Here is a 24,449-nt window from a genome sequence, read left to right as displayed (position 1 = left end):
ATCATTCAACTCGTCACCTCTCTTTTTTTTCACACAATAACGTTCGCATATTTCCACCGCACGAAGTGTTCAAAAGAGGGGGCAACTGTGCGTTTCCCTCTCTCTGTGTGCCATGTGTGTGCCTTATGTGTGCCGTGTGTGTCCTTTTTAAAAGAGAACATTTTTAATCCGTTTCAAAACGGAAACTAACTATGCTGTTCTTACTTTCTGTATTTACGACAAATGGACAGAAAGACAGCAGCACGGGTGCGTCCAAGCGTGTTAAACGAATTAAGCGAATTACGCATGTTAAGCGTGTTAATTGCATTGAGCAAGTTTCGTCTTGGGAGCAGCTTCCCAACAGACAAACAAAAAAAAAATATATATATCAATCATAAAGGCGAGAAGGTTATTTTCTGTCTGCCTCTACGGTATGAGGTACGTACCACCCACAGTTGCCTTTTCTGTGCAAGGAATGGTACGCGCCCAGTTGTTTTGCGAAAAAGCCCACAATCATTGCAGCATTGGGGGTTTTCTTTTTTCTTGTGCAACGTTGCGTCCGTGCAGCATGCACAAGTCAGGTAATTTTTAAGCAAATTGGTTAAAATGGCTAGCTGGATGCCTTTTTTTTTTTTTTTTTTTTTTTTCAAAAATATTGAATGGTCAGGTTAAAATGGAACACTTTTGCCCATTTTAGCTAGTTGTGTGAAACTATATAACAGATTGGGTACCTTCCCCGCTAGGCTTTGCACGGCCTATTCGAAATCATAGTTGGGCTGGATTTCCTCCATGAACAAGTCACTGCTCTTCGTTTCCCGCTTCTTCGTTGCTCCTGCGCCGGACAGCCTGTGCGGCCTGCCGGTCTTGTCCACTTTTGCACTACTACTTGAATCATTCTTCTTGCTATTTTTTGCCCCATTTTTCCCTCTTACCTTTGCCTTCATCTCCGTTCTACGCTTCCTCCTGCGCAGCAAGTGCTGGAGCTCCGCCCTGTCTGCCCTCTGTCGACGCGTGCTGGACAAGTTCACGCCCCCAGAGAGGTGCCTATAGTATTTAAGCGCTCTGCCCGACGAGCCGTGACTGCGTTTTTTGTACTTCCTATTTCTGAAGAGGAAGAAAAACTTGAGCTTATCGTGAAGCAAGTACTTGTACAAAAGGAATAATAAAATAATCACCAATAGAGGGATGACCGTGCAGCATATAATGAACCAATGGTTGCCCCCACTTTGTGCATAGGAGTACACGTTGTACTTTTTCTCCACCATATCTTCAGGATATATCCTCTTGGAAAATAAAATGTGTGCATCCCACCCGGTAAGGTAATGCACCCTATGCTTAAAGAGGGAGAACATTTTAACGGCTGAGTAGATATTCTTTCTACTATTTAGTGGCAAGGAGCTATAATTGTGAAAAGCTATTTGGGTTAGTTTATATCCCTGTTGTAATAATTTTTCGAAGGCTTGGATTTCCCTTTTGTTAATTCTGGATCCAAAATGCATTGTCCTCCTTTTAAGGTTATTTATTGGGTCGTTATAGGACTCCCCCAGGATTTCAATTAGTTCCTTGTTAACCTTTTTGCCATCGTTATAGGAAAATCCTTTTAGCGAATTTGAGTAGACTGGCTTGGTTAGCAGGTCAACGATGGCGCTCTTCATCAGCGTGTATTTATTTTCGGGTAGACTTTTCACCAGGATGATGAAGAAGATGGTTTGGTCGTCCATCAGTTCCAGTAGTGTCCTTTTGAATTCTTCGATTTGTTTTCTGTGCTCATTCGGGGGGGTGGCACTGAGGTGATTCTCCCATGCAACAATTCTCGAATGACCTTCCTGGGGGGAACCTCTCAAGTGACCTCCCTGCGTGGCTCTGCGCAATTTGCCGCTCTTCCTAATGGCAAGGAAGTTGTTCACCGGGCGTCCTTCCTCCCTGTTTTCCTTGTCTTCCTTGTCCGCCTTGTCCGTCTTATCCGCCCCGTAGCTGAACACCCCTTTTGCGTTTTTTCCCTCCGCGTAAAAGACCTTTTTCATCAGCATCACTGCCTTGGAGAAGTAGTTCTCCCCGAAGTGCAAATACGAATTCAGGACAAGCTCGAATTCTACCAGGGTGAGCAGATTTCCCATGGGGAAGGGATCACCACTTTGGGAAGCCTCTCCCGTCGAGACGTCTGCCCCTCCTGGGGTCCCCATCTCCACCTGCAGAAACAAGTTCCTCCCCGTTAACATCCAAACGCATTGTTCCAAAAAATCTTCGGTAAAAAACAGACCAAAATCTCTCACACGAGAAATTTCTCCACTTGTGTGATCCATATACAAGTAACCATTGATCGTAAGGGAGATCAAATTTGCCAAATCAAAATTTTTTTCATTTTTTTCATTTTTCCTAAAAGAGCTATTATGTTCTAAATACCTCTTGTACGTTTCTATGCTTTTTTTTACCACCTCGAGCAAGGCGTCACTCATCACTTGTGTGAATTTTTCGTGTCCATGTGTCCTTAAAATGTCTACCAATTTTGTGGCATTTTCTATGCGTAAAATAATGACTTGGCTTCGGACATTCTTCGCAACAGAAATGGATTCCAGGCTGTTCATGTATATTCGATGTTCTCTCACGAAACTGACATCCTTTGTCAGGTTTATCAATTTGAGGTTATTGTCTTCATTGCAGTTTTGTATTTGTAGCATGTTTATAAATAAATGCTTCGAGTGCAGTGCGTAGTTTAAGGCGTACATAATACAACTGCCGCATGTTACGGGGAGAGTCTTTTTTGGGAGGGCATTCAACACAGACAGGGCACAGCTCCTCGTGGTCAGTGCTCTGCAACCATCTTCCTGTCTCCAACATTCATTGGTGATTAATTCCATCCAGGTGAAGTACCTTTCGTTTCCGCCTTTTATGTCATTCAGGAGGCTCTGCAGCTGAGGGGGAGGGGGAAATCACATGAAGGTGAGATGAACACACTTCCCCAGTTGGACAAGATACACACATGCCGATCCAACTGGGGCACGAAAAAAGAAAGGTCTCATCAAATAGGTAAGCGGATGCCGCTAAAGGGTTTCTTCCCCGTTTGGAAGCAACATATGTGGTGGAGTTATGTCCCCCCAAAGGTGGCACATTTCTTATTGAAGATTTATGAAAAAGCGCCGCGCTTTGTTTATCTCCTCATTGATTCGATTATCTGCGCTTCGCTCCTTTAATCATGCGGAGAGAGTCGATGAAGCAAAGTAGATGCTCTTCGTAAGACTTACCCCCACGATCACATGACGGACATCCTGGAGGGTGTACCCCCTCTGTTCCTCCTTCTGTTCTTCTGTGGCCACCTCTTTTGTGAAACGATATATAGCTCCATCAATCACTTTTTCATATTTTTCCTTTTTCGAAAGAGGTTCTAGGAAATTAGGGACTTCCAGTTGCACAAGCAGGAGGAAGGCTACCAGGACGTTGTCATTCAGGCCGGCCAGGCCTGCTCGGTTGTTCTCGGCGGCCCGCACGTGGGTCTGGGGGAAAAATAAATAAAATAAAATAAAATAAAATACGTATGTATATATTTATATGTATACAAATTAGAGCGGTCCTTCTGGGCGGCGAATGGGTGTGCCTCCAAGGGAGGGGGACTATGTAACGAATGTAACGCGGGAGAGAGTGGGAAAGGCTGCAACCCTGAAACGGTTTACACTCCGGGGGCACTTCCACTCCAGCCCACTTCTGAATCATGCGCCTTACTCGGCTAAGACACGTCAGTACGAAATACAAAACCGCAACATATTCGAGCAGACGGTGTGTCTTCATCCTTGTTCTGTTTCAAGCCTAAGGAGGGAAGCCCTTAATTGCGCTCATTCACGCGGAAGTCACGCAGAATTCACACAGCAGTCATGTGACAGCGAAGGGGCACTCACGTGACAGTCATGTTTTCTTTTTTTTTTTTTTCCCGTCTTTTTTTGTCATTCACATGGGGAAAGAAAAACCATTTGCAGTGTTCCATGCCCATTGATGTGGGTGTAGTACCTCTGCGGCATGCGCTCAACGTGTGTAACAACTGGGTCCTATGACAACATAACCGTCGCGCAAAATGGAACCATTCGTATGAACGTTTATGTGTATAACATGTCAGCCTGTTTATGTTTTTTACGCGATATGTGCGAGGGTGCCATTTCATTGTTTCCGTCCAATGCAGGGCTTGCAACTGCATTTGTGCTGCGTGCCGTCGATGTCCACCGCAGCCAGAGCATTTTTTTCTCCCCTGAGAAATTTGCATGTAGAACAATCCTCGCGCGTTTAACTTCCAGACGCACATAAAATTTTTGATCCCCAAATGTGTCTTAAATGTACGGAAAAAAAAAAGAAGCAATTTCCCAACGGGTTATGCAAAGTAAGCAAATTTATTGTTGTCTCTTTTGTCCAGTTATGTGAACTCTTTTTTTTTTTTTTCCTTTTTTGCAAAAAATTGCTTCCTTCGCGATAACGCCTGCTCGAGTCGTCGCTTTTAATCGCAATAAATTTTAAATTACAAAAAAATTAGGGCCCCTCCGCGCGCGGCGTTAATTAAGGGCCGGTAGGTTAACCAGCGCTAAAAGGGAGATCTACCTCGATGGCATTCCCACGTGGGCGAAGTAACCTCACGAAATTCGCTCGTCATTAAAAAAAAAAAACACAACGGTGGGGGATGCTGGCCGCTGACGCGATTCTCCTCTTGCAACCGACGTGCAATTATCGCTACCTCACAGCGTGAGGTGTATCCTTTCCTGACTGTCCACCTTCTGCTGTTCCTTCCGAATTTTATACCCCTTCAGTTGGTTCAGCTTATTTTTAATTTCATCTGCCGAGATAGGTTGCATGCGGGTTAGGGTTTTCCCGAGGGGGTCCTTCTCCCTCTGGGCCTTTACATACTGCACTTTCTCCTCCCAATTATCGCCAAGCTGTAACCAATCCAGCCAGACAATTCTCCTAATGTTCCACCCCAAGTCGTAAAGAATACTATGTTGCAATTTTACACTTTCGATGTACTGATTTGTACAGGTATAAAAGCAAGAAGGTCCATCAACGAACCAGCAATTTCGTTTTTCATTCATCTCCCCAATGTCTATATAGTAGCATCCCCAAAGAAAGGTGTTCCTATGGCTCACCCCTAATTTGGCTAGACAGTTAGAAACTTCCCATTGAAATTCGGATGGCTTTCTCGTACTTTCTGGAATCCTTCTCATACTAAGTCGGACATAAAAGCTTTTTACCTTATTGGAAAGAGCACTCCACACGTGGGGGAATAATACCCTCACGGCTACAGCCGACTTGTAGGCACTTTTGTAATGTTGCGGTCTAGCACATATAAACATATTGCTAAAACGGATTAAAATATATTTTTTAACTTCATCGTCGTAAAGGTTAACTAAAGTAACGTCATTTATTACGTTCCGAAAATCTTGAGCAAAAATTGTTTCCAGTTTTTTAACCATATGGCTGTTTATAAATTTTTTATAATTTTTATTTTCAATTCCTAACTTTGCAATTGCGTTGTTTATTTTAATTAAATCTTTTACACGTATGTCTTCAAATTTGTCCACAACTGTTTTACAAAAATGGTTGAAAAATTCTTCTTCTCTGATTAGAAGTCTGTTTAATGACCATGCAATGCACATTAACGGATGGCTGTAAAAAGCGCTTAATTTTTTTTGCACACATGTTAACATTTGTTCATAAAAAGAGGGGTTTAAAAATCGACTTTTTCCCATTCCATAGAATATGTAGCCAATTTGCTGTGGCGTTAATGTGTCACGTATTGTTAAGATTCTCTCTGTGTATCCTTTCCACAATTCGTAGTCATGCTTTCTTAACGTTGCTGCTTTTTGCACACACGCGGAAATGTACTGCCCGTCCATCAAGTTGGCTTGACTTGTTAGACATACATTCATGGGCATCCAATACTCCCTCACTCTTTGTTGCGCCCATGATCGAAAGCGTTTGTGCATGCGTTTTGCCTTGTACTTTATCCGGCTCTCCCGCCGGATGGCGTTCACGATTACTCTTTCCCTGGGGCGGAGCAAACCCATCTTGCCGTTCTTCTACAGGGCGGGGAAACCACAACAACTGCACTGACGAAGCATCCGCTGGGCGTTTTTCTCCCTTTCCCAACACTTACAACAACCTGTGCAATCGCAGTGAAGTTTCCCTGTACCAGCTGGTGTGTACCTATCCCACAATTACGCAGAACGGATAATGTAAGAACACACCTTTCACGCAGCGATGGTACAGAGAGGGCCCCCCCCGTTCATCAGGTGTATCATATGTAATGGAACCACCCCTCATGGGACCAATTCCTTAGCCCTTCACATGGGCGTGTTGGGGGTAGTGCGACATGACGCGTGGTTCCTGTGTATTATTAGCAGCATGGGCATACCAGCGTGAACCTGCCTACTGTGCGGCCCTGCTACAACGAGTGAGCCATTTAAAATGTTGAAGAGGAACCCTTTTTTGGCATCTCCCCCATCAGCAGTTCGGTTCACTTGTGTATAACACCGTCGAAAAGTTTGACCGCCTCCTCAGTTCTTACCGGGTTGGGAAAATATTCCTCACTGGTTAACTTAGCTATGCATACGTGAATATTTTTTTTTTTTTTTTTTTGATCATGTGTTTTGTTTTTTACCTGAACATATTGGCTAGCTAAAAAAAAAAAAAAAAATTCCCCAAATGGGGACATACAAATGCGCACGTAATTTTTCGGCCTATATGTAGGTTCCCCTATTATGCGGTCATTTTGTGCGCCCACTTTAAGCGACCATTGTGTGCAGCCACCCTATGAGCCGCTTCTTTAAAACACCCTAACGGAGGCCTCTCCCCAGAAATGTGCGTGCAAAGTGGAGAAAGAAGACCACTTCGCGAATGTGACAAAATGGCCCTGAGTTCCAGCGATATGTGTGTGTCATTTATCAACCCCGGCGGTGATTCATCCGTACGTTTCTGCAAAATATACATTTGTGCAACGAATGGAGTTGCACACCTTTTTCCCTCGTTACGGAAAAGATTGGACAGATTGCCAAAATTGATATACATTTTTAAGCTAAAACATGGACTGCTTGCCACCGCGCGGCGTCGTTCCCGCGCCCGCCTTTTTATTCACCTCACTCCTAATTTTCCTGTTGTACCTTTTACACACCGCAAGGATATGTGTAACCCTTTAACAAATCAGGTGAACAGGTTATGCCCCAAGTAAAGCGCAAATTAAAGGGGGGCTACTGACGAGCCCATTGGTTGGACATTTTTGCATTCATTTCCATTATTTCAGGTCTAACCTTTTTAAAAATATATGTTATTCCTTTCGGCGATTTGCCAAATGGCGGCATACTCAGCAGGAACGTTTTAAGTATGCTCTTGCTGAATATGAAAACATTTGTTGCAAAAAAATTTTGTCTTTCATTTTGCCGAATACCCTTGAATAATCGAGAATGATGGATCGTGTTAAAAGCGAAAAAATGGAATGCCATTTCAGCAAATAGCAACTCTGTAACGTTTGGCATTTTCCAAGCAAGGCCTTTTTTACGTGTGTGTGTGTGTAAAAATGTGTTATTGTGTATGGGGAAGCGCGAAGGGTTACGAGTGCGTAAATATGTAATACATATATGTGTGTGCATACGGCCAGGTGTACATCCGCGTGAGCTGGCTCGGAATTGCCTCTTTACTGCCCTTTAAAAAATACGCCTAACGTGGTTAACATGACAAGCGCGCTAATACTTGTACGTGTTAACGGAAACTGTTTGTAACGTTCGATGGGTACTCGCTATGATCGCTTTGAAAGGAAAATTTCCCCCTCTTTTCACTTCAAAAAATGTTAAAAATAATTCGCTTTCATTTCAAACTGGCTGAGAATGGGGAAAAACGTGGGAGCCCTCGCCCTGTGAGGCAGGTCCCACTTTTCAGGGAGTGCAATTTAGTAAGTCAAGGTGCAAGTACGCAATATGTGTGCGTATATACATGTGCATATGTATGTACGCACCTTACTCCGTGCTTGGTGCAGTATTTGTAAGTGCCCACACTTTTTTGTGTACATATTTATTTTGCGCCCTTTTCAATCCGGCGAATATTTCCCCCGAAATGACTGCCCAGACTTAAGCGTAGTGTTTTTAAGGCGTGTCTTTCACTGCCTTTTTTGTAAAGTGCAATAAGGAAACTAATCATGGAAGGCGTCAAAATGTTGGCAGTTGAAATTATGGAGGTGTAAAGTCAAGCAGAAGGGGTGATACTGAAAGGAAGGTTGCTAGGGATGGACAAACTGGAAAAGGCATCTTTTGGCATTTTGCATTTTAAAGGAGGGTTTATTAAGCGCTATATGTGCGAATTGCAAAAAAGGGGAAAAAAAAAAAAAAGAAAAGAACGCCTCCACGCTCCGATCGCGAAAAAGATTGGACAACTTGCCAAATTAAAAATACGCATTTTTATCGGTGCGCTTTTGTTTTGTTCTGTTTTGTTCTGTTTTTCCGCCTTTTTAGCTCTTTTTTGCCTGTTTTGCCCCTTTTTTACCGTTTTGGCCCTTCTTTTTTGTTTTTTTGCGATTTGTTGACCTAAAATATATGGAAAACCTCAACCTTTTCATTTCTTTACAAACGTGCATTTGTACACATAAATAAACACATGAAATATACTTTGTATATATTTTTTTTTTTGTAATATTTTTATTTTTTGTGTGAAATTTTGTTCTGTCTTTAAACCATTTGTATTTGTATTGTATTTGTTCTTCCTTTTTTTCATTTGTATTATAGTTGTAATAAACTTTTTTCGTTTATGATGACTTTGCGTTTGTGTATTTTATGTTTTGTATTCTTTTTTTTGTTCCGGCTTTTTAAAATTTTTTTTTTGTTTTTTTTGTTTTTTCGAACCTTACACGATAAGGTCTTTTTTGTTTGTGCTAGCTTTTTAAAATTTTTTTTTTACCTTACATGTTCATGTAATTTTTTTTTTGTTTCATTTGTTAATGTATTTTCGCTGTTTGTTATTTGTTTGTTTTAAGTTTTTTTTGTGTGTATTTTTTTAAGCATTTGTTTTTTACTTTTGGAGTGAGTCTACTTAGGCTTCTTTAAAAGTACTGCTTTTTGTTTGTAGTGTTTGTGTTTTTTTTTTGTTTGTTTTGTTTTGTCTTTGTTTTGTTTTGTCTGTGTTTGTCTATGTTTGTCTGTGTTTGTCTATGTTTTTCTGTGTTTGTCTATGTTTGTCTGTGTTTGTCTATGTTTGTCTGTGTTTGTCTGTGTTTGTCTATGTTTGTCTGTGTTTGTCTATGTTTGTCTGTGTTTGTCTGTGTTTGTCTGAGTTTGTCTGTGTTTGTCTTTGTTTATCTGTGTTTTCGTGCTCTTGTTTCTAGTTTTTTTCGTCCGCAAGTTTGTTTCAGTACGCGTTTGTTTGGGCCTGCATTTCATGCGGCACGCTCGTTTGAACATTTTTGTTTTCGTCCACACTCCCGTTTGTAGACCGCGCGTTTGTTACGTTTGTTGTGTTTGTCTTTGTTTGTTTGTTTTGTTGAGTTTGTTGTGTTTGTTACCGTTTGTTGGCATTTGTTACCACTTGTTTTTGTGTATGCCTCGCGTTTTTAGTTTTTCCCTTTTTAAGGGAATTTTTTGATGTTTTTGTTAGAACCGTTTCCTCTTGGACGTATTTTTGAGTTTGTGAGACGCATTTGCGAGTTTCCGTGAGCGCGCCCCCCGCTTGGCACGTTGCAGTCACGGATGCTCCATTCACGAAGCACTTTAAGAAGGAAAAGGGATTGCTCATATGTAACTGTGCGCATACGTACCTTTTTTTTTTTTTTTTTTTTTTTTTTTACCGCTTCATCATTTTTTCCCTTTTTTGTTATTAAGATATATAATTTTAAAATTTGTCCTTTTTTTGGCGCAGGCCCATTTTGCACGTAACGCGTTCCTACACCAGTAGCACCGTTGTATTGTGCTTGCACTTGCAGTGAGGTGAAGTAAAGCCGAGAAAAAAAGAGAAAAACAAAGTAAAAACAATAAAAAAAAAAAAAAAAAAAAAAAAAAAGCATAACTAATTAAAACACATAAATGCGCGAGTTCGCTTGGGATTATTCTCCGCCGCGCCCACGTCGTAAAAATTTGTGTCTTTTAAAAATATAGATACGAAAAGGAAAAAAAAATAAAATATATAACACAAAAGGAGAGACAATTTATGGCTTTATTCTACTTCACTATTTTATGGCAGCTTCTTCTTTGAATTAAAGCAAGTTGAGTGCAATACATAGGAACGTAAGAAGCGAATCCCTTGCGCTAGTGGGAGAGAGCAAAGACGTTTTTTTATTTTATTTTTTTTTTTTCAATCCTGCGTACGCGTGTGCGAAATTTTTTAACATTTCGTCTCAGCGCGGGGAAGAAACACACCGTCCGTTTTGTAATTTTTTTTTTTGTCCATTTCGACACGAGCTGCGCTGTGCTTTACGTGTTTGTATGTGTGCATGTCTTTGGACGAGTATCCCTGTTTCCACACTCGTAAATTTTTCCGTCGGTAATTCTGAGTGATAAACGCAGAGCATACACATTTCTAAGCGCGCTAATTACATGTATACAATTACGTGGGGTTGCTGAACACACGTTAGTGTATTCGCGTAGACGCACCTTCGCCGATTCGTATGCGTATGAAGGGAAACCTCGTCTGGCCATTACTAGAAAGACATCACCAATTGTTTCAGATTAGCATTGTTCGCGTGTGCGTGCGGGCGAGTCGACACGATACACTGAGCGCTGGTGGAGGACACAGTTCCCATCCACCCAATTGATAACTGCAGGCATAAAATGAATAATGAACGCAGAAGCACGGTGTATAAGGGAAGAGGGTTCATCCTTAAGACAGCCAACAAAGAGTACATAGAAAGCAGCAACAGAAAGAAGACAAAGAGTACCCTCCATGATAGGAGAAAAAATATTTTTAATAAGTACAACCCAGTGGTATTACCCCTATTAGGAAACTACAAAAGTAGGAAGGGTGAGCAGTCAGCGAAAAATGACATCAACCTGCTGAATGAGAGCGAAATAAATAGCTTCCTTCTGAGGAACAAAGCTTTTCGCCTTACCTGGTCATGCATTATCGATAAAATACAAAAAGAAATAGACGTTCAGATTTCCAAAAATTTGAGCAACGTGTTTGAGGAAATATATTCCTACTCAGTTTCAAACCATGAGTATTTGCCGCTCATTTTGATGACGGCGGGGACGAATGTAGCGGATCATGAGATAATCATAGATGCGCTGTCGTATGAGTTGAAGAAATGGAATTACAACAAGGGGGGTAGACGGGGGGGAGCAGACACTCACAGAGGAACCCTAAACGGGGAAAGCGTCCATTCTCCCGTCATCGCCACGTCAGCCGTTCCCCACGCTGGGTTGAATATTTTGAAGTCTCTCAAAAAAGTAGACGCATCATGGGGCGAATCGGATATGAGTAGCGGAGGGGAAAAAACACCCCCATCGGAGGGGGAGCATGAAGAACAAATGAAAGGGGATCACTCATGGGTGAGTAGAAATAAGGAGGTGGAAGAAGGACAAAGTAGGGAAAAGAAAAGACGTCTAAATGGAAGCTTTGACGAGGTCACTCTGAACCAGTTAGAATCGCATGATGAGAATGACGTGTATTTGTGTTCTCTCAATTCAAGCACTTCAAATAATGTGAATGCAGCTATTTACAATATATACAGTCAGCTGTATAGGGAGTACAAGACGAGGGCGTTTTTGGCAAAGTACAGAAAGAAGAGGGGATCCAATGGAGGGGAAAATTACCCTGGTGAAGTGAGGGTGAGTCCAAGAAGGATGAACAGTAACGATGCGGGGGTTAATTCATCAAGTGGAAAGAAGAGGGATATTTCATCCTGTCCATTTATTCCCAACGGGGAAGGGCATTCCACTTATCACAAAGTGAGTAAAAACATGGTGAGCATAGACAAGCTGATCGAATTGTATAAACAGATGAGTGAAATAGATAAGAAAAGGGAAGTTTCAAAGAACGGTGAGAAGAATACTGCACGGTCGATAGGGATGTGTGATATATACAGCCAAATGGGGGAAGAAAGCGATGATTTTTTCCCAGCAGATGCAGAGATTTCCTTGTATAGTGAGCAGAATGGCTACTTCGAAGATGGAAGAAAAAAAGTTCGAGTGATCATTCTCATCCACGACTGCGAATATTTTAACATAAATGTCCTGAATGGTATTTTAAATGTGCTAATAAATTTACGCATAGAAAGCAGGTTGTGCCTTAGTGTGATCCTAGGGGTGTCCACTCCCTCCTTCTTCTTCAGCAGAATCACAACTCCAGACACGCAGAGTAAGCTGCGTATTAAGACCATCGATATTTTGAATAATAGGATCATTTGTGAGAGGGTGTGTGATGACCTTTTGTTTGGTGATACTTTACCTTTTATTGTAAACTTTCGGACAATGCATGCGATAAAGCTTCTACTGCATAAGAACAACCAGTCTATTAGCCACTTGGTGCACATTCTATACATCCTGACGAAGGAGTTTTATGACAACAATTTGTTTTCCTTCTTGTCCCTCCCGATGGGGTACTACTTGGGTGATCATCTCTGTGGTGACATCGGTAGTAATCTCCAGGGCAGCTTCAGCGGGGATGATCCCCCCACGGAGTACTCCCCCTATACCTTCGTCCGATCGAATCAGAAGTCATTTAGCGATTACGCCAAATTTGACATGAGGGCCCTCCACAGGAAGATCATCTGCCTCTGTTACTCGGCCAATATTTACTACGCCCACTTGTCCTTCCTGAGGAGGAAGTACTCTTCCATCCTGGTGCAGAATTATTTCACCCTGCATGGGAAGGATTCTATAGTGCACACCCCGACCAATTCGGACGCAGAGATGGATAATTTCACGCTGAAGAGGAAGGCCAACCGGGGCAGCGTTTCCAATACTAATCATAGTGGGAAAACTGTGAAGGCTGACGTTTCTGTGGGGTACACCCAATCGGGGGGTGACCAAACTGTCCCCGTCGGACGGAAGGACCCCTCAAATACGCATCAACATGGATATGAGGAGCAAACCAAGTGGGAAAATGACAACACTTTCGACGCATCACAATTTTCCTGCGCGGAGGGAAGTGATCCTTCTGCTCCCCCGATGGGGAAAAAGAAAAAAAAAAATGCTCGACAGAAGCATCCTCGCGTGGCAGTTCAAGGCGAACACAATAAACTGGTGGTTCGATCACCCGTTTAAGGATTTGGTTTACTCTTACAAAAATGAAAAGTTAGGAAGCAGTTTGAAGAGCGAAATAGACGCCTTGTTGGACAGTACAGAGGAGAAGAATATTAGCAATCTTTACGACGTGGAGAGCGTGCAGGAGGTTAACAAGTACCTGTGTGAGGTGGCCTTACCTAGAGCCATCCTTCAGCTGATAGAGAGGAAATACGCCTTCAACATAGCCGTCAATCTGATAGACACCATTATTAGATGCAAAAATGAATATAGTAATTCGATCAAACGGGTAGATTATTTTAGGAGACTTTTTCTTAACTTTGAAAAGACAAAGTGGAAAGATAATAAGAGCATTCTCTACATAGAGGAAATATATAAGGTGGTAGAAAATGACATAAAAAAGTGCATAAGCTTCCTAATCGATATTGTTACTCCTTACTGTTTCAAGAACCAGGAGGTGCTTCTAGGCATGCTAAAAGAATTTAAGAATTACTACACGGGGGTATATGCCCTTGTGTACAACTTGGAGGACTACTTATTCCTGCTGAAGGAGAAAGAGAAAGAAAAAGAGAAGGACCTCTTCACCAATGATGACTTCGCGAAATGCTCCTCCAGCCGGTACTCCTTTTCCTTTTCTGTGTACTACTCGCTTTTATTTAAGCTGGACGATCTGATAGAAATGCTGCGAACGTTCTTAACTCAGCAGCGCATTAACAGTAATGGAGGTAACACTACTGGTGCAGGCCGTGGGGATGACGTGGACAGGGAAACGTACTCCCCCTTGGTGGGCCACCGGCAGAAAGGCGCGTCTGAGAAGAAAAAGGCGTATAAGAGGTATCTGACCATCCAGAACAGCAGCTTGAAGGGAAGATTGAAGGATGACACAGAGAGAAGAGTGAATGTAGAAGACATCTCCAACTCGATAAACCTCTTCTTGCATGAATACCTGAATATGCTTCTCCTACCTCCTCTGTTTTGTCACCCTTTGGCATACGAAATGGTGATGCACAAACCGGATAAGGAGTTCACCGATCTCATGACTAGGGATATAAAGACGGAGCTTCTACAAACCCTATGCTACACGAATCCGTACAAGACGGGGAGCCTCATCTGTTCGTGTTGCTCCTTCCCGGAGAATACCACCAACGCTGATATGAGCACTAACATAGTGGGTGACGGTAAGGTCTACCTTAACCCCTACTACGACAACGTCTCTACGTTGGAAGATCTGATAAACGTGTATAGGATTTACGAGCGCTGCAACAAGACGGTCGATCTGTATAACCTGTTCATACTCTTCGTGAACGTCAAGGTGGACGGTACCGCTGATGGTGTTGCCCCCTCCGTGGTGCCATCATCGGAGGCACCTCTCTGCACGCAGATTCTGCAGGAGTACTACCTCAAGTTCATCATCGCCGTGAACACCTTCTGTTCGTTTCTTAAAATTTTGAAGCCCCCCAACGTGTCTGCCCTGCTGAACTACACAGAAAAGTGTGACAACATTTCGGATGATGAGGCAGACGAGGAGGGTTCGCTCAATCGGGGCGACCACCACAACGGAGATGAATCTATCGGAAAGTATATCTCCGATATTAGGAAGTCCCTACAGGGGTGCACCAGCAAGAAGTTGCTATTCGGGAAGTTGTACTACAACCAGACTATCGTGTCACGCGAGATGCACTTGCAGAGGCTGCTCATGCAGAACAATACGGACTTCCGCAGCGAGGTGCAGTGTGGGAACGAGCCCTCCGGCAAGCGCGTGCGGTTCTAACCCTGCAGCGGTGTTGCGCCGATTTAAGGGGGACAGCTAGCCATTCGCGTGTGTCCTGGAATGGATGAGTTGGATAGCTTTTTTTTTTTTTTTTTTTTTTTTTTTTCAAGCACGACATGAACTTAAAGCAGGAACGCATTTTTTAATTCTGTCATGTGTAGGATGCGCAATGAGGGAGGAGGGTTTGGCCCCCCAAGCACAATGGGGTTAAGTTATTTCTTTTTTATTTTTACCCCATTTGTGTTACACTGTCCAAAAGGGGGCTAGCCATCGGCATGCACAAAGTTGCTATATTTATTTTTGCATTGGGGGGGATTCCCAGGGAAATGTAATGAGGCATGTCAATCAGGTGTGTATACCCCGCGTTAACAGTCACTGCAATGTGCACCCCTTTGGCATTTCCCCTTCGCTGGGGAAAAAAAGACGGCAAAATGGTACTACGATTAGCTTACGTAAAAAACACGAAAGGTGAAGTGACCCTCCCCATTAGGACGTCCTCTCTAAGCACTTGCGACATGTGAAGGGACCCCCGCATTCTGTCCCACCACCTACTTTCAAAACGGCAATAGCGTTTCGCCTACACAATTCACGTGAGTATATTTCCTACGGAAACAACATTGAGGGCACGTTTCCCATTTTTTTTTTTGTGGGCAACCTATCTGCCAGGTGTATACCACCAAAGAATTCCTTTCCGATGAAGCGGAAGAGGTTCGCCTAATTTTGTTGGCGCGTGTACCTTTACTACTTGCCCGTTGTATAGGCGCCTCATCAAGCACCGAAAAGAAAAGGAGAGAGCACAATTCGGGGAAGGAATTTCCCCCAATCTGTCGCAACGAAGGATCCATACAACATATATTTTTTTTTTTTTTTTTTTCTACATCGTATACATATACAAAAGTGAAGATAAAATGCGATGTTCGCTCCCCCCGTGAGTAGATTTTTTTTTTTTTCTTTTGAATCACATTTGAATGGAAAATCGAGCAGCGTGGAGGTAGAAAATAAAAGAGGGATTGTTACCCCAATTGATGTTATGAGTAATTTGCAAACATGAAGAAAGCGCTTCGAGGACATCTGATATAAGAGTATCATTTTTTTTTCCTCCTTCATCATTCTGCATTTTAGCCACAATATAGGAACAGGAACAGAAGTTAAAGATGGCAACCCCGAAAGGTATGGATTGAACGAAATGTGATCATCTCGTCCGGACAGTCATCTTGTGTCCATGTAATGCCAACTGGCCCATTCGCGTCGTAGCGGAAAATTGCGAAATGTCCATTTTGCTGCTTTTCCATTTAGGACGGAAGAAGTCGGATAAGGAGAAAATCGATGAATCCTTTTCGGAGAACAAGTAAGGAAAAGCCCAACATGGGGGGAGCATCCATACGAGCAGTGACGATGGGATCCGCAACCCTAATTAGGTGGCCACCCAAGGGACTATGCTTATTTACACCCGTGAGGGAAATCCCAACTGAAGTGCGTACGCAACACTGTTCTGCAAACGGTTTAATGTTTTTTTTTTCTTGTGTATGTCCCCACCACCTGTGCAGGGACTCGCCGAAGAAGTCCAGGAATACCGTGTCGGAGGAGAAGGTTTCGAAAATGCGCGCCTGTCTGTCCTGCCGTTTGTTGCGAACGGAAGCGGAGGTAAGCCAGTGGCGTCATGCAAATGGGTTATGTCCTTGTCATATCTCCACCTGATCGCTACACCGTTTATTCTTTTCCCCCTTTTCAGTTCTACCAGAACGGCTGTAGCAACTGTAAGTTCCTGCAAATGGCCGGAGACCGACACCGTATCCACGACTGTACAACCGAGAACTTCAATGGATTCATGGCAATAACTACCCCGACAAAATCTTGGATGGCTCAATACAATGACCTCAGCAAGTACGCCCCGGGGTTTTACGCGTTGCAGGTGGTGGGGGAGTTGCCCGAATCGATAAGGGACTTGAAGTCGAACTATTAGGTGTAACAACAGGTGGGATAAAACACCTTCCCTTGGCGTTTGCTTCTTCATTTTTTTAGTAATACCCCTGAACAGGAGGCGACACCGTAGCAGTTTTGTCACGCGCAAAGTGTGCAATTTGAACGGCTCCCTTCGGAAGTACCATTTTGATAGCCTTCCAGTGGTTGGACTTTTCACCGCGCAGACCAGACCCTCTGTTTAAAAATGTTTGGTGAGCTTTTCGCTCAGAGATGAATGGATCAGTTGGTGCGGAGGGGGCAAAAAAAACGCATACAACGTGAATGCCAATGGCAGACGACGCATGAACGTGTGAACAAAAAAGGACAGAAAAAAAAAAAAAAAAATTCCGAACCCGATGGGTGTCGTGCTAGCCCTTGCGCCTGGAAAGTCGCCACGCATTGGGCTCCTCATAATAATTATGCAGAGGCTCGATCTTCTCGCGTAGTTTAATTTTGGAGATTTTTTTCTCATCGGCAGGGATGAACAAATTAGGTGCCAGCTGAATCAGCCACTGGGGTTGGATAATGGTACAGTCTCGAATGTATTCCTTGTTCGTGAGAACCAACTCATGGTATACTACGAAGAGCGGGTTCTTATTAAACAGAGTGGAAGACGGGTGGATAAAAACCTGTTGGTTTGTTAAGAGGGTAGTATACCCTTGCTGAGCGTCCCTTTTACAGACATGGCTAAAGTACCCTGAGCAGATGCTTTTGCAAATACTTACATACTTGGCGGCGTCATTTCTGCTTCGATTCTTTTCCACCTCATAATTGTACCTCTCAAAAATGGAAAGAATTTGCTTCCGTACATCTTGTGACCTTTTCAATGCCCTCGAATGTATGAAGTTTTCATGACACCAATAATTAGAGTAGTTGTTTTCTCTCCATCTGTTATATATATTAAGGTAGGTGATTAAATCTCCCTGTGGCATGAGAAATTTATTTTTTTTTTTATCTGCTAAAAGGGCCTTATTTTGTGGCCTATAAAAAATATTCTGAACACTCAGCATACTAACTATGGTAACTACATCATCTGCACAATTAAAGTTTATTGACGTTAGTAAAATTTTAGACAAATTTGGCTCCATAGGAAAGTTGGACATTTTCTTCCCCAGCTTTGTTAAATACCCGTTATCATCTAACGCTCCTAGGTAGTATAGATTTTCCAACGAATGGATAAGTGTGTCTACTGAAGGGGAGTCCATAAAGTCAAAGTGAAGAAAATCATTCACCCCAAGTGCCTTCAATAATAGTACTGTGCTGCCTAAATTTATTCTCTGTATTTCTGGGATACTCGTTTCTGCCATTTCGTTTTTATACGCATCCTCCGTGTAGAGACGGTAACATTTCCCAGGACCTGTTCTGCCTGCTCGACCTGCTCTCTGCTTCGCATTCGCTTTCGAAATTGGAGCAACCACTAAGGAATCCATATCCCTCTTCGAGTCATATTTCCTAATTTTACAAAACCCAGGGTCGATGACGAAGAATATTCCATCTATTGTTAAACTAGCTTCTGCTATGTTGGTAGCCAAGACGCACTTTCTGCACCCCTGTGGAGCCGGGTCGAATATAACACTTTGCATCTCCGAGGGGAGGGATGAATAAATCGGCAGAATGATCAACGGCGGGGGGGACATACTTTCCAGCTTCTTCATCCTTTCATGCAAAATTTCGCACGCAGTATTAATTTCGTCTTGGCCTGTTAAAAAAACGAGGATGTCTCCTGGGTGCTCGTTCAGGTGGATGTTCAGGACGGTGATGAGGCAGGCCTCCACGTAGTCGCTTTCGGGTTCCTTCGAGTGCAGAATCTGACATGGGTAAAAAAAGTGGTCACATGAACGGTAAGTTGTTACGTGGATGGGTAAGTTGTTACGTGGATAAGTAAGCAGTCACACGCACAACAGATAAGTGGTTACGTGCATGGGTGGTACCTCTACTGGAAAGATCTTCCCCGGGATGGTGAAAATGGGTGAGTTGAAAAAGTAGGTGGAAAATTTCTCTGCGTCCAGCGTGGCCGACGTCACGATCAGCTTGAAGTCGGGTCGCCTCTTCACGACGTCCTGCAGAAGGGGGGGGCACACGGGGAGGGGTATTCAACGAACCGTCAACCGATGAACCGATCAACCAATCAACCGATCAACCGATCAGCCGGTTGGAGTGTACATATAGGAATGTACCAACATACAGATATATAGACATGCATATGACGCGTCGACTACTTGGCCAGTTACCATGTCCCCCCGTCCACCCTGCAAATAATTTAAATGACCACTTTAAACATTCTCTGTGGGACGGGGAAGAATATTTTTCCTTTTTTCCTTTTTTTGTAAGCCCTATACCTGTCAACGTTTTTTTAATTTTTACGAAACGTTGTCATTAGCGGGCTGAGCGTGCAATGGTTACTTTGTTTTGACGCAATGGCTGTGGAGGCACCTTTTATGGCTGGTCAGGCCCTGGGCGTAAGATAACAAAATGGATCAAAGAAGAAGAAAAAAAAAAACGCCACTTACCTTCAAAAGGCAGAAGAGGATATCCGTTGAGATGGTCCGCTCATGGGCTTCATCAAGCTGCAGGGGGGGGAAACGGTTTGACATGGGTAGAAAAATTCGTAATTTTTCCACATGGTGTATTATAAGCGGCGTAGGTATGGTTCCCTCACAAATTGTGGTTGGGTCCCCTGTGGCACTTACTATGATGAAGGAGTATTTGGACAGCATGGTATCGCTGAGGGTCTCCCGGAGGAGCATACCATCGGTGAGGTATTTTATAATTGTGTCATTGGAAGTGCAGTCGTCAAAACGGATGGAGTAACCAACCTCCTGACCCAGAATGCACCCAAACTCTTCGCTCACTCGTTTGGCAATAGACATTGCAGCCACTCTTCTTGGCTGGGTACATCCAACGATGCCCTTATCGGTATAGTTGGCTTCATGTAAGTATTGCGGAATTTGTGTTGTCTTTCCACTTCCCGTTTCTCCAATAACTATAAGAACATTATTCTTAGCAATGGCTTTCATTAGGTCCTTTTTCAAATGGTAAATTGGTAGTTTTTCCCTCTGCTCATTTACAGGCATAGGATTTTTAACCCCAATGGAAATATTATTGTGTAGGTAATTTTTTCTCCATTCTGGGAGGTCATAATTTTTTCCAATATTTTTTAATGCCTCTGCTATGGTTCTTTCCCCCAACTCAGGTTTAGGATCTTCCCATGGTCTACTAATATCCTTGGGGATGCTATCATAAATGGCGTTCTGTTCATTTTGTTTCTGTTCTTTTCTTTCTTTTGCCAAAGCAGAGGTGGTAGTTATGGCCCTGGCTAGAGACCCTTCTGCGTTAACAATAACCTGTATGGGTGACAACTTCGCCCCCGCTTTAGTCGTTTGTCCTTTTAGAAAAGCTGGCTCCCTTTCATTCACCTCAATTTCTATTATTTCTTCTTCGTCTTCAATTTTCTCATCATGCCGTAAACTTTTATATTCCTTTTTTATTTGCTCATCGTAGATTATGCCACCTTTTATCAGTTGTTGTATTTCCCACTTGGAGTAATCACTTTGCATTTTTATGACGCTCTCATATTTCATTGTATCCTTTGGATCCTCTTTGAATACGTCTGAGTTGTGCTTTTTCAACTCTTTGTAGTCTTCATGCAGGTCGTCAAAAAGGGATATCGCATTTTTTCCATCACCTTTTCCACCTCTGTGTGTACTTGCTGCGTCACCGTCGTTTTCATCATCACTGACGAGATTTTTTCCCGTTTTCTGATCCACCTCTGACATATTTAAGTTTATTTTTTCTCCGAAAATTGCCTTCACCTTTACCTTCACTTTCATTCCCTTTTGAAATTTTTCACTCATATTTACTACTCGTTTTCTGTTTGGTAGTATATCCGTGCAGTGTACCAGTCCTTCTTTGTACCCCTCCGGTTCGGTTCTGAACGAGACGAACATGCCAAAGTCCATAATTTTACTCACCTTTCCAGTGAAAATGTTGTTCACCCGTAGGGAGCGTGTATCCGCCCCCCCTTCGTGCCGCCTTCTTTTGCGGTCTCCATCCCGGCTGTGGCTTCTATGTCGATGGTGGGACCTATCCCTATGGCGGTCACTATCTCTATGGTGGGACCTATGTTCATGGCGGTCACTATCCTTATGGCGGTCCCCATGCCGGTCCTTACCATGGATATGCTTTCCATCATGGCTGTGCTTCTCATCCCCGTGGTGGCTCCTTTTCCGAGGTCGAGACCCCCCACCTGTGGCTGTGTCACTACCCCCCTCCGCACCGCTTCCGTCAGACAGCCTGGTCATCTGTTCATCATTCTTAATGGTCAAACAGTGGAACCTTTTCATCTTCTCGTTTTTCTTTTCAATCATTTTCATCTCCATCTTTCTCTCCTTGTCCACTCCATCCTCTTCTTCCTCCTCGGTAGCATCTTTACTGGTTCCCTTTCCCCCGGATGCCTTACCCGCCGATTCCCCACCTGGGAGCTTAATAATATCGTAGAGGTACTTAAGCACAGATTGCTCAATTTCCCCTCCATTTTCAAACACGTCTTTACAAAACTCTTCCAACGATTTGGCCTTCTTACACAGGTAGATTAGATATTCTGCTAAGTTGTCATCTTCCACCCCAAGACTTTTGTAAAGCTCGGCGTTCACCTTCTGTATGAGGTTAATTTTGCTCAGGCACTCCATGGCCGCTTCGGTGGTTGCCCATTTGGGGAGTGGCTAGGAACAACTTTATGTTTTTTCCCTACCACTGTTTAGGCTTCTTTTGCGTTGGGGGGGCACCTACGTGCGATCACCTATATGCAGGCATACATTTGTTTCCCCTTCTAAGATAAACGATGCGGCTTCTCCCCACCAGGGCGCCTTTTATTATCTTGCCCTCGGACGAATAAAACAAAACCGCGATGACAAAAAAAAAAAAAAAAAAAGAACCTCCTGGTGATCCGCGCGCTTGACGGTTCAACAGTGGAACCACTGAGAAAAACCTTTCGTTGTTTGTGCCTTCCCCAAGAAAAAAAAAAAAAAACACAAACACAAACATACGATTGTATAGTATATGCGTGCACGTGATAATATACCCAGATGAACAAATTGGCTTCTTCCCAATTTTTTAAATAAAATTCTCCCGCCCCTACACCCACGGGGCTAACCCAATATGACAGTGCGTAAATGGGGAGGACTCGCCTTTTCCACTTTTGGCGCAAGAACAAAAAGGAAAGAAGTGGCCCATAAATTTATTAACGTACTGATCGGCCAGGTGGCATAATCGGTGGGTGCGCCCTCATGTAGAGCGTGTTCATCCCGTCCGTCCAGTTATGCCGCCTTCCCCAATCATTGGAAAAAAAAAATTTTTTTTAAAAATAAAGGTAGCGGATGCCGTTCTGTGGGTATTCGAAGAAGGAAGAAGCTTTTAACACTTCTCACCCTCGACCCAATGAACTGCTAATTCTTCCCCATTTTATTTTTACAATTTTTTTCTTCATCCTTTCCTTTTTTTACTTAGTCGAATTATTGGCACAGAAGGGGAAAAAAAAAAGGCATACATAGTGTGTGTCACACGGCACAGTTACGTAGGTTGGCACACAATATCTATGCATGTGCATATGTTGATGCCCCCCTTGTGGGGTCTTCCAAACGGTGTGCAGAACGACCCACTTCAGGTGGTCAGAACTTAAACGGCTTGTTCACACTGAAGGGGTTGTTTATATTATCGTAATCTACGCCGGAATACTGACGCGGGGAAAACATCCCTGCAGGCATGTTTTGCATGTTTGGCATGTTCTGGCCTTGGAACATATTGTAGTTAGGCATGTTCTGTTGGAAGGATGGGGAGCCAGAGTAGGAGTGCTGCTTTGGCATTTGCGGGAAAAAGTTTGGATTTAAATTATTCTGCATGGGTGAACTCATCCCAGGGACCATCCCTGGAGACATCCCTGGAGACATCCCAGGGGGAATTCCAGCAGGGGACATTCCAGGGGGCATGGGCATACCCATACCAGGAGGCATGTTTCTGAACCCAGGGAACCCATTATGATTTATCCCTCCGTATTGATTTAAATTCGTTTTATTAAATTGTAAAAAGTTCGGTACGGGGGGTCCTCCTCCCATAACGCCAGTACCCATCGGGGCACCACCCATTTCGGATCCTTTCCCGAAAGGCATAATATTGGCATAGCTGGCACTTCTAGACATCATCATATTAGCTTGGCCGTCGAATAGCGGTTGGTACAAATTCTTGGCGTTCATGGCGTTCCTGTTTTGTAGGGTCATCTGATCCAAGTGGGACTTCTTCTGTGAGTTTTTATTATACAGGTCCAACATAAGGAGGAAAAAAAAACATAAGGCATACACCCCCGTGGTAATCATAAAGATATAAAAGCAGTACGAACATTTGGGGAAAGGATACTGTTGAGCCTTAGTGACTAAATTCCAGGAAAGGTCAGTCTCGTAATACCAGTAAGTCCCAATCCCTCCGTTGATTATAAAAGACAACATAAAGCAAGCCATAGAAATGAGAATACTCTTCGAGAAAAGTATATTCCATCCAATGCATAAAATGATAAGAGTACACGACAAAACGATACCACAGAGAAGAATTAACGAAATGAAGGAAACTCTTTCGTAAGCTTCTATACGTCTAATAATGGCGTCTCGACAAGCCTCCTGACATGCTGATGTCCACAGGGATAAGCTTCCAGCAGATTCACTGCTTCGGCCAACTTGAATTCCTTCACTTCCTTTGCTTCGCATATTTTGCACTCTCTGAGTCCAAGTTTCTACATGCTTATCATCATAAATCACTTTATACAACCCGTAGTAGGTGTAGTCCACATAGAGAGAATGCTCACTCCCTCTAAACATGTACTTGTATTCGATGGGTTCTGCTTCCCGCCAGGTTGTCATCACCGTGGTTAAGATTTGCGGCACTGCACTGATGAACCCGATAGCCATAATTATGTGCAGCGCCCGAAGCGTGTTCTTTGATAGCGGCGGGGCCGCCTTCTTCCCCTTCCGCGCGCGCCCCATCGGGTTGGCAAGTGAACCGGTGGAAATGCGCTGCAGATGCGTTACAGATGCGCTATAGATTCGCTACATACGCTGCACTGTAACGCTACAGAAGCGACGACGGATCTGTGTTACACATCGCGTCTGGACAGGCACCCCCTATAAAGCGGCGCGTACAGAAAAAAAAAAAATAAAAGTTGCGCAAAACACGCCAACTGTGTCAAATAGCAATTTTCGCGTTTTAAAAAAAAAATCTGAATGGTCCCACAAGTACGGTGTGCACAAATGAGCGCTGCGCCAATCGTTTGCGCGAGTCTACAAATGTGTTCTGCGTATTTTAAAATTTCGGTTTTTCACGGACGCACTTTTCGTTCCTCTCCGCGGAAGGGCAGACAGAGCTAATCTGCGCAGAACCGCGGGATGGCGAAAACGCGAAAAAAAAAATGTGTAAAAAAAAAAAAAAAACACCAAAAAGGATGGCAAAGGAGAACAAAAAAAAAATAAATAAATACCCCCTTACAGCTGTGAAGAGATAAGACGCTT

At 43.3% G+C, this 24,449-nt stretch overlaps 6 protein-coding genes across 6 annotated transcripts; 2 read left to right on the top strand and 4 right to left on the bottom strand.

Annotated features, from left to right (window-relative positions):
- Window positions 1-734: 734 nt before the first annotated feature.
- On the bottom strand, window positions 735-3,762 carry PCOAH_00014070 (Uncharacterized protein; the record flags this gene model as incomplete). Its single annotated transcript, XM_020058216.1, has 3 exons — window positions 735-2,891; window positions 3,222-3,470; window positions 3,697-3,762. 3 exons carry the CDS (start codon window positions 3,760-3,762, stop codon window positions 735-737), a joined length of 2,472 nt encoding a protein of 823 aa, XP_019913782.1.
- A 929-nt stretch (window positions 3,763-4,691) lies between these two features.
- On the bottom strand, window positions 4,692-6,017 carry PCOAH_00014060 (RAP protein; the record flags this gene model as incomplete). The annotated part of the gene is made up of 1 exon (XM_020058215.1): window positions 4,692-6,017. One exon carries the CDS (start codon window positions 6,015-6,017, stop codon window positions 4,692-4,694), a length of 1,326 nt encoding a protein of 441 aa, XP_019913814.1.
- A 4,737-nt stretch (window positions 6,018-10,754) lies between these two features.
- On the top strand, window positions 10,755-14,937 carry PCOAH_00014050 (Uncharacterized protein; the record flags this gene model as incomplete). Its single annotated transcript, XM_020058214.1, is given in 2 exon segments — window positions 10,755-13,169; window positions 13,189-14,937. The coding sequence occupies 2 exon segments, from the start codon at window positions 10,755-10,757 to the stop codon at window positions 14,935-14,937; spliced, it is 4,164 nt and encodes a 1,387-aa protein (XP_019913844.1).
- Window positions 14,938-16,091: 1,154 nt separating this feature from the next.
- On the top strand, window positions 16,092-16,900 carry PCOAH_00014040 (Uncharacterized protein; the record flags this gene model as incomplete). The annotated part of the gene is made up of 4 exons (XM_020058213.1): window positions 16,092-16,107; window positions 16,234-16,285; window positions 16,485-16,581; window positions 16,670-16,900. 4 exons carry the CDS (start codon window positions 16,092-16,094, stop codon window positions 16,898-16,900), a joined length of 396 nt encoding a protein of 131 aa, XP_019913879.1.
- A 367-nt stretch (window positions 16,901-17,267) lies between these two features.
- Window positions 17,268-21,587, bottom strand: PCOAH_00014030 (RNA helicase; the record flags this gene model as incomplete). Its single annotated transcript, XM_020058212.1, has 4 exons — window positions 17,268-18,707; window positions 18,831-18,959; window positions 19,410-19,466; window positions 19,590-21,587. 4 exons carry the CDS (start codon window positions 21,585-21,587, stop codon window positions 17,268-17,270), a joined length of 3,624 nt encoding a protein of 1,207 aa, XP_019913651.1.
- Window positions 21,588-22,565: 978 nt separating this feature from the next.
- Window positions 22,566-23,852, bottom strand: PCOAH_00014020 (Uncharacterized protein; the record flags this gene model as incomplete). The annotated part of the gene is made up of 1 exon (XM_020058211.1): window positions 22,566-23,852. One exon carries the CDS (start codon window positions 23,850-23,852, stop codon window positions 22,566-22,568), a length of 1,287 nt encoding a protein of 428 aa, XP_019913686.1.
- Between the last annotated feature and the right edge of the window lie 597 nt (window positions 23,853-24,449).

This window comes from Plasmodium coatneyi, chromosome 6, assembly GCF_001680005.1.
Source record: "Plasmodium coatneyi strain Hackeri chromosome 6, complete sequence".
Lineage (NCBI taxonomy): Eukaryota > Apicomplexa > Aconoidasida > Haemosporida > Plasmodiidae > Plasmodium > Plasmodium coatneyi.
The sequence above is the reverse complement of the archived record's forward strand: the minus strand, read 5'-3'. Positions and strand labels throughout refer to the sequence as shown.